This window comes from Histomonas meleagridis (assembly GCF_020186115.1).
Source record: "Histomonas meleagridis strain 2922-C6/04-10x chromosome Unknown contig_118, whole genome shotgun sequence".
In the NCBI taxonomy this organism is placed as follows: Eukaryota; Parabasalia; order Tritrichomonadida; family Dientamoebidae; genus Histomonas; species Histomonas meleagridis.
This window is the reverse complement of record NW_027150758.1, coordinates 370485-383248: the sequence shown is the minus strand read 5'-3', so window position 1 is coordinate 383248 and position 12764 is coordinate 370485. Positions and strand designations below refer to the sequence as shown.

General features: G+C 29.8%; 4 protein-coding genes across 4 annotated transcripts; 3 read left to right on the top strand and 1 right to left on the bottom strand.

Annotated features, from left to right (window-relative positions):
- Window positions 1-1256: 1256 nt before the first annotated feature.
- On the bottom strand, window positions 1257-2102 carry GO595_000945 (uncharacterized protein; the record flags this gene model as incomplete). Its single annotated transcript, XM_067923145.1, has 1 exon — window positions 1257-2102. One exon carries the CDS (start codon window positions 2100-2102, stop codon window positions 1257-1259), a length of 846 nt encoding a protein of 281 aa, XP_067778888.1.
- A 598-nt stretch (window positions 2103-2700) lies between these two features.
- GO595_000944 (UDP-glucose:Glycoprotein glucosyltransferase-domain-containing protein) lies at window positions 2701-5763 on the top strand (the record flags this gene model as incomplete). The annotated part of the gene is made up of 1 exon (XM_067923134.1): window positions 2701-5763. One exon carries the CDS (start codon window positions 2701-2703, stop codon window positions 5761-5763), a length of 3063 nt encoding a protein of 1020 aa, XP_067778887.1.
- A 158-nt stretch (window positions 5764-5921) lies between these two features.
- GO595_000943 (small GTP-binding protein) lies at window positions 5922-6515 on the top strand (the record flags this gene model as incomplete). Its single annotated transcript, XM_067923123.1, has 1 exon — window positions 5922-6515. The coding sequence occupies one exon, from the start codon at window positions 5922-5924 to the stop codon at window positions 6513-6515; it is 594 nt and encodes a 197-aa protein (XP_067778886.1).
- Window positions 6516-10085: 3570 nt separating this feature from the next.
- Window positions 10086-12749, top strand: GO595_000942 (uncharacterized protein; the record flags this gene model as incomplete). The annotated part of the gene is made up of 1 exon (XM_067923112.1): window positions 10086-12749. The coding sequence occupies one exon, from the start codon at window positions 10086-10088 to the stop codon at window positions 12747-12749; it is 2664 nt and encodes an 887-aa protein (XP_067778885.1).
- Window positions 12750-12764: the final 15 nt, after the last annotated feature.

The window sequence follows — 12764 nt, the reverse complement described above, 5'->3', positions numbered from 1 at the left end:
TGTATTTTATGAAATTAAAACCTTGTATCTTAGTGTCTGTAAGTTACCAAAACCCTATGTTTTAAAATTTTAAGTTCGAAAGATTTGGCATTATGTTTAATGTCATTTTGATATTTGTTATTTTGTACATTTTTTGGTATTTTCATTATTTTTATTATGCCTTTTTTTGTTCTTTTTAGACTTTTTTGAATCTTTTGATAATGACAAATTTGGAATATCTTGTTACACATTGTGTAATATTCCAAGAGTTTATCATTGTGATAATGGATGAAATGGCATACAAGGTGCTTGATCTAATTGATTTAAAATGTTCGGAATTTAACCTAGCTGTTATTATTTTGCTTCTTCTCATCTTATCTATAATAGTTCATTTACATATAAATTCCTAAGATAAATATCTCCTAAACGCAACATTTAAATCCGCTATACCAGAGAAACTAACTTTATTCTTGTCTGCAAAATATTCTGTAAATAATTGTCCATCAGGTTGATTTGTTTTTTCACAATTGGAATCAATCGATTCGTAAGTCTTTCTTGATTTACGTCAATAAACTTTTTAGGAGTTGTATTTCTTTTAACATTATAAGTTTTAAATTCCTTTTTTATATTCTTAGTCATGATTTTTTTCTTTTATATTTAATGAACGAAAGGAATGTGGAAGCGTTTTAAATATTTCGAACAAGGGAACATAATTTGGTTGTAAAACATATTAAGGTTTCTAAAAACTTTTGGTATCGAAGTGCCACAAATGGAAAAAGTTGCCTCTAATAGATATAAGAGGAAAATATGAAAAAAAATTATAAGTCAGGAAATATACAATCATCGATTAGAATTTCTCATCTTCCTTGGATCGACCCCCATAATAAAGATATTGATCTGAGTTAAGCAACAAGAAAGATTTAAGGGAACATTTATGAGAAATGTGCAAAACTAAAATAACAGGAATAGATAAATCTGATATATTCGATAAGGGTACTAGAAAATATTTTCAAAATATTTTGTATAATAGGATAAAAATTGTGTATAACTCAATTAACATAAAAATTCTAAAGAAGTACTATAAAAAGATAAAAAAAAATAATACGAAATAGAGTGAAATTTATTATGAATACCTTACATGAAAAAGTTTTACTAAAAGTATCTAATATATATAACATAAATCGAGGAAAGCTTGAAACTTACCTCACCTTAAATGATTCGAAACTCAATCTCGATAAAAACAAAAAAATTAATTTTAATAACATTTTATAAACAAATTACATTTTAAGATGTATTTCTCTTGATTTCTGAGGCATTTTTTCATATGCTTTGTCAATCTCAGATTGTGGATCCATACGTATTGTTGAACGCCTTGAATTTGTATTATCGAAAAGGAGATCTCTTAAAATCGCATGTTGAGCTGTGTTTTTCATTTTTTTTCTTTTAGATCCGATTTCTGAACTAATATTTACTTCACGACGACGAACTGCATTAATTTGATTTTCATAATCTTTTTCAATTTCTTTTCGCCGTGTATTTATCCATTGAAGCATATTTTCTTCAGCTATTTTATGCTTTCGAAGAACCTGTGCACGAACAATTTCCCAATGCCGAAGAGCTTGATTATAAGCTTCTTCTTGCTCTAGTTTTTCAGATTTTTCACATATTTTTGATAATGCTTTTGCTTCATCAAATCTTCTTTGGTAAATGAGATTCCTTTCTTGACGATATTGTTCTAGTAAACGTGGTGATCGTCTGCGAAACTTAGGTGGAGTTTCTATTGGCTTCTCTTTGTCAAGTTTTTCAAGTTCTTTGCGATGACGCAATTTCATAAAATCAAAACGTTCTTGTGCATTTCTGTCAAATTGTTGGAGTCGGTCATTGGCTTCTTCATTAAGTTCTTTGGTGTAAATTTGGGTCTCAGATAACTTGTTTTTTAATGTTGAAATAGCAGTTTGACATTTCTGATTATATAATGTTCTTTTAGCATTTCTTGAAAAAAAATCTATTTGAGCTTGCTCTTCTTCAGCTTTCTTGAATTTGTGTAGAGTTAAATTTTTGTCGTTTTGATTATTTAAAATTGTGATATAATTACTTACATCTTGGAGAGAACTAACAGACATTTTATTTTCACTTGCATTTTGATATAGAAACGGTGGTTCTTCAATTGTGGAACTTAAATCATCATATGATGTTTCATATGAATCTCCAGTTTCCATAATAACGTTTTTAGATGTTCATAACTAACGTAAGAAATAGGGGGGTCCAAAAATGAATCTTCAATGTATTCATGGAAGAATTGATTAACATTAGCTTAGCAAACAGGAAATCTTTTCACTAAAAGGAAAGAAAAATAAAATTAATCTTACATTTTATTTTTGATTATCTTCCACAACAAACAAATGTTTGAGAGATAATGAATATTGGATCCATATGGATCCAGATTTAACAAGGATTATGAAAACTGAAGTAATTTCATGGTAAATTCAAGCATTTGATAAAATCTTTTTTTTTTTAAATATATAAATTGTATATTTTTCAACAATAAAAAACGTTACACTACGTTTGGTGTTTTTATTTTCACGAAACACCTTTTATTTTGAGGACATAAGAATTTTCTTTTATAACCGTCTATTACATAAAAGTGGCATCAAATAGGGAGGAATGTTGTTTATTACTATTTTCACCTTTGCCTTCTCTACAGAAGATCCTGAAAGGACAATGGTTGCTCTAGGTAATTGGAGTGATTCATCACCTTATGATGAAACTATCCTATTTTTTGAACATCTTATGCCAGAAGCCATTCCTACTGTTCAACAAACTCTTGCCAATCTCGAAGAAACAAACATTCTCACCATTACAGATGCACTTCGTGATGTTGTTCCACATTATATGCTTGGACTTCTTAAGCTTTCACTTTCTTTTCGATATTTCCATCCGAAGGCAGCCATTCTTAATCCAATTCCTGATTCTAGACCCATTATCCGTGGCTGGTCAGCCAATCTCGATCAACCAATCAACAATTTTGATTCAAATGATTTTCAATATAAATTTGTTTCCGAAATGTTTTCATTTTCTGACCAAAGTGATCGTATTAGAAAAGCTCGTGAAATCATACATAGTCCAGGAATTCATTTTCCTACTGTTTCACGATCATTTGTTAATCCTGAAGTTCGAGCTGAATATGATAAAAATGATTTTGAACAACTTCCACAACTCTCCATAATCAATGGACGTTCTGTCGGTAATAATGAGCAAGAAATCTTAGACACATTAATTGATGAAATGCAATCCATCCAAATTCTTCGAAGTCTTGATTATGATTTCAAAACATATTCACAGATACAATATTCCAAACCATATCGAAAAGTATATGAATTCATTCCGCTTATTCCCGATATCACAACTCGTATCTTAGAATATCATGATTTATTTAATATCCGTATTCGATGGGGAAATGTTTATAATCTTAACGCGATAAATCCAATAGATTTTCTACGTCATGCGCAAACATTACTTCGTATCCAAGTATTCCTTACATTAGATTCACATGAGACAGTACCAATAATTGATAAAATGCTTGAATATTCTAAATTCGAGAATCCATTTGGATTTGAAGTATTTCTTATTGGAGATTTAAATAACTCAACAGAAAAGAATATAATGTATGCATATTATAACACACTATTAACACTTGGTCCACGTACAGCATGTGAATTTTTGATGAAAGGAATTTTATCACAAAAATTCGAATCTGCATATTCTAAAACGAATCCTGAAATTAAATGGAAGAATCTTAACTCATTAATGAACTTAAGTAATGCACATGAATTAATACAGAAATGTGAAGAATTTATAAACAAATATGAAATTAAAAAGACCACTGTCATAATAAATGGTCAAGTTATACGCGAAAATCCAATTTTTGTAGAACTTGAAACAGCAATACTTGAACATGCAAAACGTATGCAAGATTATGCTAAAGATGCAATGATTAATAATGAAACAAACATTGAAGAATTCTTACATGATAATGGTATTCCATTAGAGACAATTAATTCGCCACTTCAAATTGATTTCCATAATATGATTTCACTTGATGGAATTCCAATACAACAAATTTTAGATTATATTAATTCAATGTTAAAAGAAAAACCTGTTTTTATATCAGATGATAAAGCTGAAAATCGAATTCCTGTTTTTTATGTTGATTCTGAGCCACCTGAATCTTATTTAAGTTCATCACATTTTGAAGTAAGGAAAATTAATTCACAAAACATAAAACTAATACGTTATGGTAAAACTATTGTAGGTCCATTAGTATTTGATCATCCATTAGATTCATCAGAATTAAGTTATGCATTATATTATGTCATGCTTGGGTTTAGAGAAAACGTACCTAAGTTAACAATTCAACAATTATTTTATGTTCTTATGTGGCGTTCTACACAAGCATTAAATGGAATTACACGTTCTGGACCACCAGATGTAAATACGCCATTAATTATTAATGTTGAAAAACAATCGCCACTTGAATGGGCTATAGTTATGAGTCCATTTTCGAATGGATTTCAATCCACTGTAGAAATGATGATGCAACTTATTGATAATAATATTGCGAATGTTAAATTCTTACCAGTAATTTCTAAGTTCCCATTTCAAATCCAAAATTATCCACATTTACAACAATGTTATATCCCTGTAACATTTACAGATGGAATTATCTTTTCATCGAAATATGAACTAAGTACAGCAAATGTTAACTTCCCATCAAATTGGGCATATTTCCATAATGAAAATGAAGTAATTATCACTGGTATTGCTACATATCTATTTTCATATGGATCGAAAATAGTACAAATTGGTTGGGATCGACGTAGTCCTATTAAGAATGGACTTTTTGTACCAGTATTACCAATAGGTAAATATGCGACCAGAGGATTAATTGAGAAAGAATTTAGTAATGATTTTTTAGTTGCTAAAACACGCTTTGTAACACCAAGTTATGAAGAAATCAAATTTAAGACTGATAACAAGTTTAATATATTTTCATTTGCTTCAGGTCCACCATATGAAAATCAAACGCGTATGATGTTATATACACTTATCCATAATACGACACAAGAAGTACGATTTTGGATGTTCGGATCATTTAGAAAAGGTAACCCACCAAACATCGAAACAATTAACTTACCAATGATATGGCCACGATACATGACACGTCCTCATGACGTATTGTTTTATTACAAAGCTTCAAAATTCGGTGTCATTGACTTGCTATTTCCATCTGATATTGATCATGTAATGTTTGCTGATCAAGGAACTATATTCAGAGGAAACGTATCAGTATTTACCAAACTTGATCTTGAAGATTGTTGTGTTGCTGCACCAATGATATCTTCATCACGAGCAAGAAACCTTTATTGGAATAACCAAATATTTGTCGAAAGAAGATTTAAACGACCTTATCATTCGACTGCAATATTTTGGATAAGTCTATTTAAATGGAGAGAAGTTGGTGGCGGTGATTTATATAGAGATTTATATGAGAAATATATAAGGAATTTACAAGCTTTGATATCTATCGACGACGAATTGTTTAATATACTTCAAATGAAGTTACAAATAATGACGTTGCCTGAGACAACAGCATTTTGTTCGATGCATAATGATCAAAGAAATGTACAAAAGGCTTTAGCTTTAATGATGTGTGAAGCTGATTCTTTTAAATATTTGGGAAGAGAATATTATCAAATATTACAAGATGCTTATCAAGAATTATAAAAATATATATTTCTTTGGTTCTGTGATTTCACTAAAAAAAAGTTTGAAAACATTTTTGAGTAAAATAAACTGTGTTCATCTTTTCTGAACTTTACATAATACAAAAGGCACTTTTGGCCATTGTGACAGAATTAATTCAAAAAGTTACTCGCGTAAAAATGACCGAAACTGAGGGATTAAGGCCAATTAAAATTATATTGGTGGGACCATCAGGCGTCGGAAAAACGACGTTGATCAATACATTTTTCGAACAGCCTTACGAAAAGAATACACAAACTACAGTTGCACCTGCTTTTTGTGAAACTACTATCGAAATTTCCGAAGATTGTAATGTTACTTTACACATTTGGGATACAGCAGGACAAGAAAAGTACCAATCAGTTGTTGGAATGTTTTATAGAGATTCAGATATTGCATTTGTTTGTTTTGATGAAGAAAACCTTAACGCAGAAAATATTTCAATATGGGTAAACCGTGTTTTATCACAGGTACCTGAATGTTTGATTTTCATTGTCTTAACAAAAGAAGATACATTAACAACTGAACAAGTTTCTAAAATATGTGCTGATTCAAAGGCATATATAAAAAAATATAAAGCCGAAGGATTTTATGTGACATCAGCTTCTACAGGAAATGGTGTAAAGGAATTGTTCCTCGCAGCTGGAAAATGTGCTCATAAAATATGTGGAAAACAAATACCAACAAGCGTCGAAATTGAAAATAACAACCAAGATAAAGGCTGCAACTGTTGATGTGAGTGCACATACAACAATAAACTGTCAATGTGTAAAATATGGTGTTTATTTTTGATGAATAATCTCTTCTCTAAACATATAAATTAATTTAAATGTGTAAATAAAATGTAAATGGAATTATTGCTTTGATAGACATATATATGTATAATGTATTACAAGCTGAAAAAAAGTTATTCTAATTTAAAGTTTCGAATAGCTTTTTAAAAATGTAATGGTATGTTATTAAAATAATTACTATTAATGTTTTATCTTAATCGATCAATAATTTAATAAAAAATGTTAAATTTTCTTTTTTTACATACACAATAAATCTATTTTTTGCATAATATCTATTAATAATAAAAATTTTACTTTCATATTTTTGTTCTTTTTATTCGTATTATATTCATGGTATCAAAATTTCTATTGAAATAAACTCACAACAAAATCTTTTTAAGAGCCTTTAATTTTATAAACTACATTGGTGAATAATTTGTATGATATTATTCAAAGTCAATTTAGTTTCAATAAGAGTCTATCTAAATTCTAATAGCTTTTAAGTTATAATGAATGCGAAAACAGTTTAAAATCACCTTCATTAAGAAACAAAGTTCAATGTTTTTATATTTATTTACAATTTCATGAACGCATTAAAACAGTACCTTATTATATCAGTTCAGAGTTCAACAATAAATTAAGTGTGCAAAATATCTTTCATATTACGAAGGCTAAAGCAATTTTTGCTTAAAGTAAATATCATTTATTCATATGTTAATATCTTTCATCTCTATACAAATGAGAACTGATAATAATTTTATGTTTTTTTTTATTAAAGAACTTCTTAAGGATTAACATAAAAATCAGAAATTTTTATTTATTTTGATATTGATTGCATTTCATTCATTAGTTCCTGTACTTCTTTCGTAGATTTTTCTATCATGTCCTTGAACTGCAGAAGGTAAACTTCTTGCTGATGCATCCATTGGGAGAAATCCAAATATTCATTTTCCAGTTTTTTAACCATTTCGAATGCATTTTCTGAATTTATTTCTTCCATTGGAAGTGAACTTACAGTTCCACCACTTGAATAAGAAATATTAACATTACTTTTAGGGAATTCAACAAAACTTATCCCTCTTTCTTGTGATTGCTGACTTTTTTCATTCATCATACTAAACATATCATTAGCAATCTTTGTAGGTTGAACAATGTTTGGCGTCAGTTTCACATTATCCTTTGAGGTCTGCGCAAACTGGAAAAAATTCATTTTTCTAATTACAACATCAAACTTTGATGTTCAAAATCTAAAATCGAATTTTGTAAACTTTGATGCGCTGACGATCAAATTCAATAGTGAAAAATTGAAACAGCATCAAAGTTTGATGTATAAATTAAAAAAATAAATTGTTTCTAAAAAAAGAGTTTATTAATTAGCACAAACATTAAAAAATAGAGTATACGCACGAAGAGTTAAAAAGAGTAAAGGTTAAACACAATGACTCGAAGTCATTGAGTTAAGTTAAGTCATTAAAAGTATATTAACAGAAAAAATGACGCAATAATATCAACACGAAGTTGATTTTGAATTGTTATATCTAAGAAAACATCTGGAAAAAGACACGAAGTCAAATTCCTTATGCAAAAGTTATGGAGGAACAATTCTTTTTGGTCTGGTTACAGGACCAGACACCTTAATTATGTTTAATGGTTCATAAATAACATCCATTACATGGAATTCAGGAATTGATAACTTTGGTAATTCAAATGATTCATATAAGAACGGGTTTGACAGTGCTGTCTCTAAGGAAATTCGATTCTTTGGATCTAATTGAAGCATTGATTTGATCAAATCTTTAATTTCCATAAATTCATATGAGAGAGTATTTTGTAGAACCTCTTCAATTTTGGAGTCATAAAGAGATGTCATCGAAGCATATTGAGCTTTTGGTAATTGCTGAAAACTTGGCCAATTATCTTCATTTGGAGAACCGCAAATTCTAAATATAGAGTCAAGCCGTAATATATCGCTTGATGTAGAGGGTTTATTGAGAACTTTTCCTGTTATTATTTCATATATAACACAAAAAAGGCTCCATACATCAACTGCTTGATCATAATGTGGATCTCCAAGAATAGGTTCTGGTGCTCTGTATGAAGGAGTTACGACTTTATGTGTTAAAGGTCTATTTTGTTGGTATAATTTTCGAGCTAATTCAGGATAACCAAGTTTTATGATATGATATCGCGATGAATATAACCTTTTTGATGCATTGAATATACTGCATTAAGTAATTACTTAAGTAATTCTTTTATGAATTCTCTCTTATGTTCGAAAGACAGTGAATTAATACGTATCAATCCTGCTAAGTCATATTCACAGTAATCTAAGACCAAATATAAGCATTGTTCATTTCTATTATGTTCAATTCCTTTGAGTTTAATTATATTTTCATTGTTCATTTCTTTGAGACATTTCATTTCTCTGTAGAATGATTGAGGGAGACCATTGTGCAATGCAAATGTATTAACTTTTTTTAATGCAACAATTTCACCAGTGTGATTATATAAGACTTTAAAAACATTTCCGTAACCCCCACGCCCAACCTCGGTAATAATTGTATACCTTGAAGTTGTGGTAGGGGAAATTCCACCTTCTTCATCCATCACAGCAAAATTTTTGTTTAAATGTAAATTATTCAAAAAAATTCGCATTTGAACATTTGACCAAACAATAGAACCAGAGGAAAATCTGACCAAAAGTTCTCATTAAGCACTGTTTCTAATTGTTAATTACACTGCTAAACATTTACAATATCTAAAAAAGTGTAAATTTAGTGATGTTTTAATATCGTAAAATAAAGACTGATACCTTGAATTTTATTGACACTGACATTAAAAAAATATAATCCACATATTTTATATAAATAAAATAAGATTTTGTGTAATGATTAAAATATGAAAGGAAAAAAATGAATTAAAAATATAAAGAATAAGCGCGAGATGTTATACATTTAAGTTATAACATTTTTAGATAATTTTTTTTAATGAAATATTCACAAAAAAGCAATCATTGTAAGAAATTACAAAATTCATTTTGTTATTTGGTTGATAGTATTTCTTACATAGAATTTGACTATAAAACAATTTCAATTTTTGTGAGTGCATTAACTGAAGATAAAGGTTTGATAATCAATTGATTTATTGTAGAGAGAGAAAGTGTATAAACTTATACATGAGAATTGACTTTGTTACGTGTAAATATTAGTCTTTGAGTTTGTTGATAAAAATATTTTTGCTAGAAGAAAAAGACCGATATTCATTTGAACGTGGGATACCCCAAACTGTTTACGGTTAAATAATCGAATTGTGGTAAAATTTCTTTTTGTAATCCTGTACACCGACCAAAAATATATTGAAATTAGGGCCATTTCAATTTTCTGATCGCGAATCCACTTATTTTTTTGAGGTCACATCACAATTAACCACTGCTTTTTCAATATTTGAATTAATAAACTTAACAAAAAGCAACGATAATGCAGCCGATACAATTGTTTCAATAATTTTTGGGGGAGTTATTTGACAAATTTAATGACTGAAGGAGAGATTGATAATCTCAAAGATCAGGGCCAGATAAACACACTCCAATTTCGGGTTGAGCAGTGCCAAAGTGGACTAACTGAGATTGATAAAAAATTTACTGACCTCAATCATAATGTCAAAAATGAAATCAACAAGATGAAAGAAATCATCGAAGGTAGCAACAAGAATCTTAAGAAAATCGTACAAAAGCAAATCGATGATCAACTTAGCGATATTTTTGACCAAATTCAAGATCATACTGACCGAATTGAGAAACTTGAAGGTGGATCCGGTGATTCCAAAGATGAGAAAATTGAGGTGAACATTGAGGTTGAAGAAATCAAAAAGAAAATCCAAATTCTTGAATTGAAAATTTCTGAAATGAGTGAGCAAACCTTAATTCAAATAAACCAAAGCAAGAATGAAACCCTTAAGCAGATCACTCAAAACATTGAAGAAACCAAAGAAAAGGACGATGAAAAGATTAAGAAGTTAGAAGCTGATATGGACGGAATCAAAGATGAAATTGAGAAATTAAAGGCCATGAAAGATGATTTTGAAAAATTAAAGGAAGAGGTTCCAGATGTTAAAGAACGTTCTGTTGATCTTTCTGAAAAACAAAATGATGAACTTAACGAACTTAAAGACAAAATCAATGATGTAGCAAATGTATCGAATGACCTCAAAGAAAAGTTTTCCAAATTTAGTAATGTTGAGCGTGAAGTTCGTTGCTTGAAGTATGAAATGAAGAAGATGCTCAAAGACAAAGAATCCAATCAAATAAACGAAGACATCAAAGAGAACATTGATTCTATTAAAGAAGAGTTAGATTCAGTTAAAAATTCAAAGGGCGAAAAAGACAAAGAAATCAGTGAACAATTCAACAAATACACCAAATCACTTAAGTGCATCAAATATGAGTTGAAGAAACTCAAATGTGCACAACTCCCGAATGAAGTTGAAGAACCAATTGTTCAAGAACGAAATATTGAATTAAGTGACGACAAAGAAGGAAAGAATGATATTGAAGACGAATTTAATTCATTAAAGGACGATTTCAAATCTCTTAGAGATGATGTTGACAAATTGAAAGCAGATAAACCAAATGAAAATTATCAACTGGATGAACTTAAAGAAGATTCAAAGAATTGTAAGCTTTCCTTGAAATGCATCAAATATGAGTTGAAGAAACTCAAACTTTTGCAACAACAATCAAATGAGAAAAATAATTTCATTGAACCACAAGAAATTAATGCTATGAAAGATGATATGAAGTCATTGAGAGATGATGTCAACAAATTAAATGAAGAAAATCCTGAAAATCGTAAAGAAGAACTCGAAGAACTTAAAGGAAATGTTAAAAAGCAAAATAGAATTTTACAATGCATCAAATATGAGTTGAAGAAACTCAAGATGCAACAACAACAACCAACAGAAACTAAACCAACAGAAGAAGAACCAGTTGTTCAAACACGTGATGTTAATATTAGTGATTCATCATCCTCATCATCTAAGAAGCCTAAGAATGATAATAAAGACAACAATGAAGACTTACAACCAATTAAGGATGAATTACAACGCCTTGGTGATGAAATCAATAAATTGAAGGACAGCAAACTAGAAGACAAACACGATGATGAAGATAAAGAAGATCTTAAGAATATTAAGAAGTCATTGAAGTGCATCAAATATGAGTTGAAGAAACTCAAACAAATTGTATCTGAAGCCGAAGAGGAACCAGAAGCAGAAGCAGAATCAGTTGAAGAACAACAACCAACAGAAGAACAACCAGCAGAAGACAACAAGAGCAAAGGACCTAAGAAGGTACGTAAGATTATTATCAAGAAGCCAAGGAACAACAATAAGAACGATGAAGACATTGAAGAGATTAAGGATGAAGTTAAGAACTTCAAGAAATCGATCAAATGTCTTAAATATGAAGTTAAGAAACTCAAGATGCAACAACAACAACCAACAGAAACTAAACCAACAGAAGAAGAACCAGTTGTTCAAACACGTGATGTTAATATTAGTGATTCATCATCCTCATCATCTAAGAAGCCTAAGAATGATAATAAAGACAACAATGAAGACTTACAACCAATTAAGGATGAATTACAACGCCTTGGTGATGAAATCAATAAATTGAAAGACAGCAAACCAGAAGACAAACACGATGATGAAGATAAAGAAGATCTTAAGAATATGAAGAAGTCATTGAAGTGCATCAAATATGAGTTGAAGAAACTCAAGATGCAACAACAACAACCAACAGAAACTAAACCAACAGAAGAAGAACCAGTTGTTCAAACACGTGATGTTAATATTAGTGATTCATCATCCTCATCATCTAAGAAGCCTAAGAATGATAATAAAGACAACAATGAAGACTTACAACCAATTAAGGATGAATTACAACGCCTTGGTGATGAAATCAATAAATTGAAAGACAGCAAACCAGAAGACAAACACGATGATGAAGATAAAGAAGATCTTAAGAATATGAAGAAGTCATTGAAGTGCATCAAATATGAGTTGAAGAAACTCAAACAAATTGTATCTGAAGCCGAAGAGGAACCAGAAGCAGAAGCAGAATCAGTTGAAGAACAACAACCAACAGAAGAACAACCAGCAGAAGACAACAAGAGCAAAGGACCCAAAGAAGGTACGTAAGATTATTATCAAGAA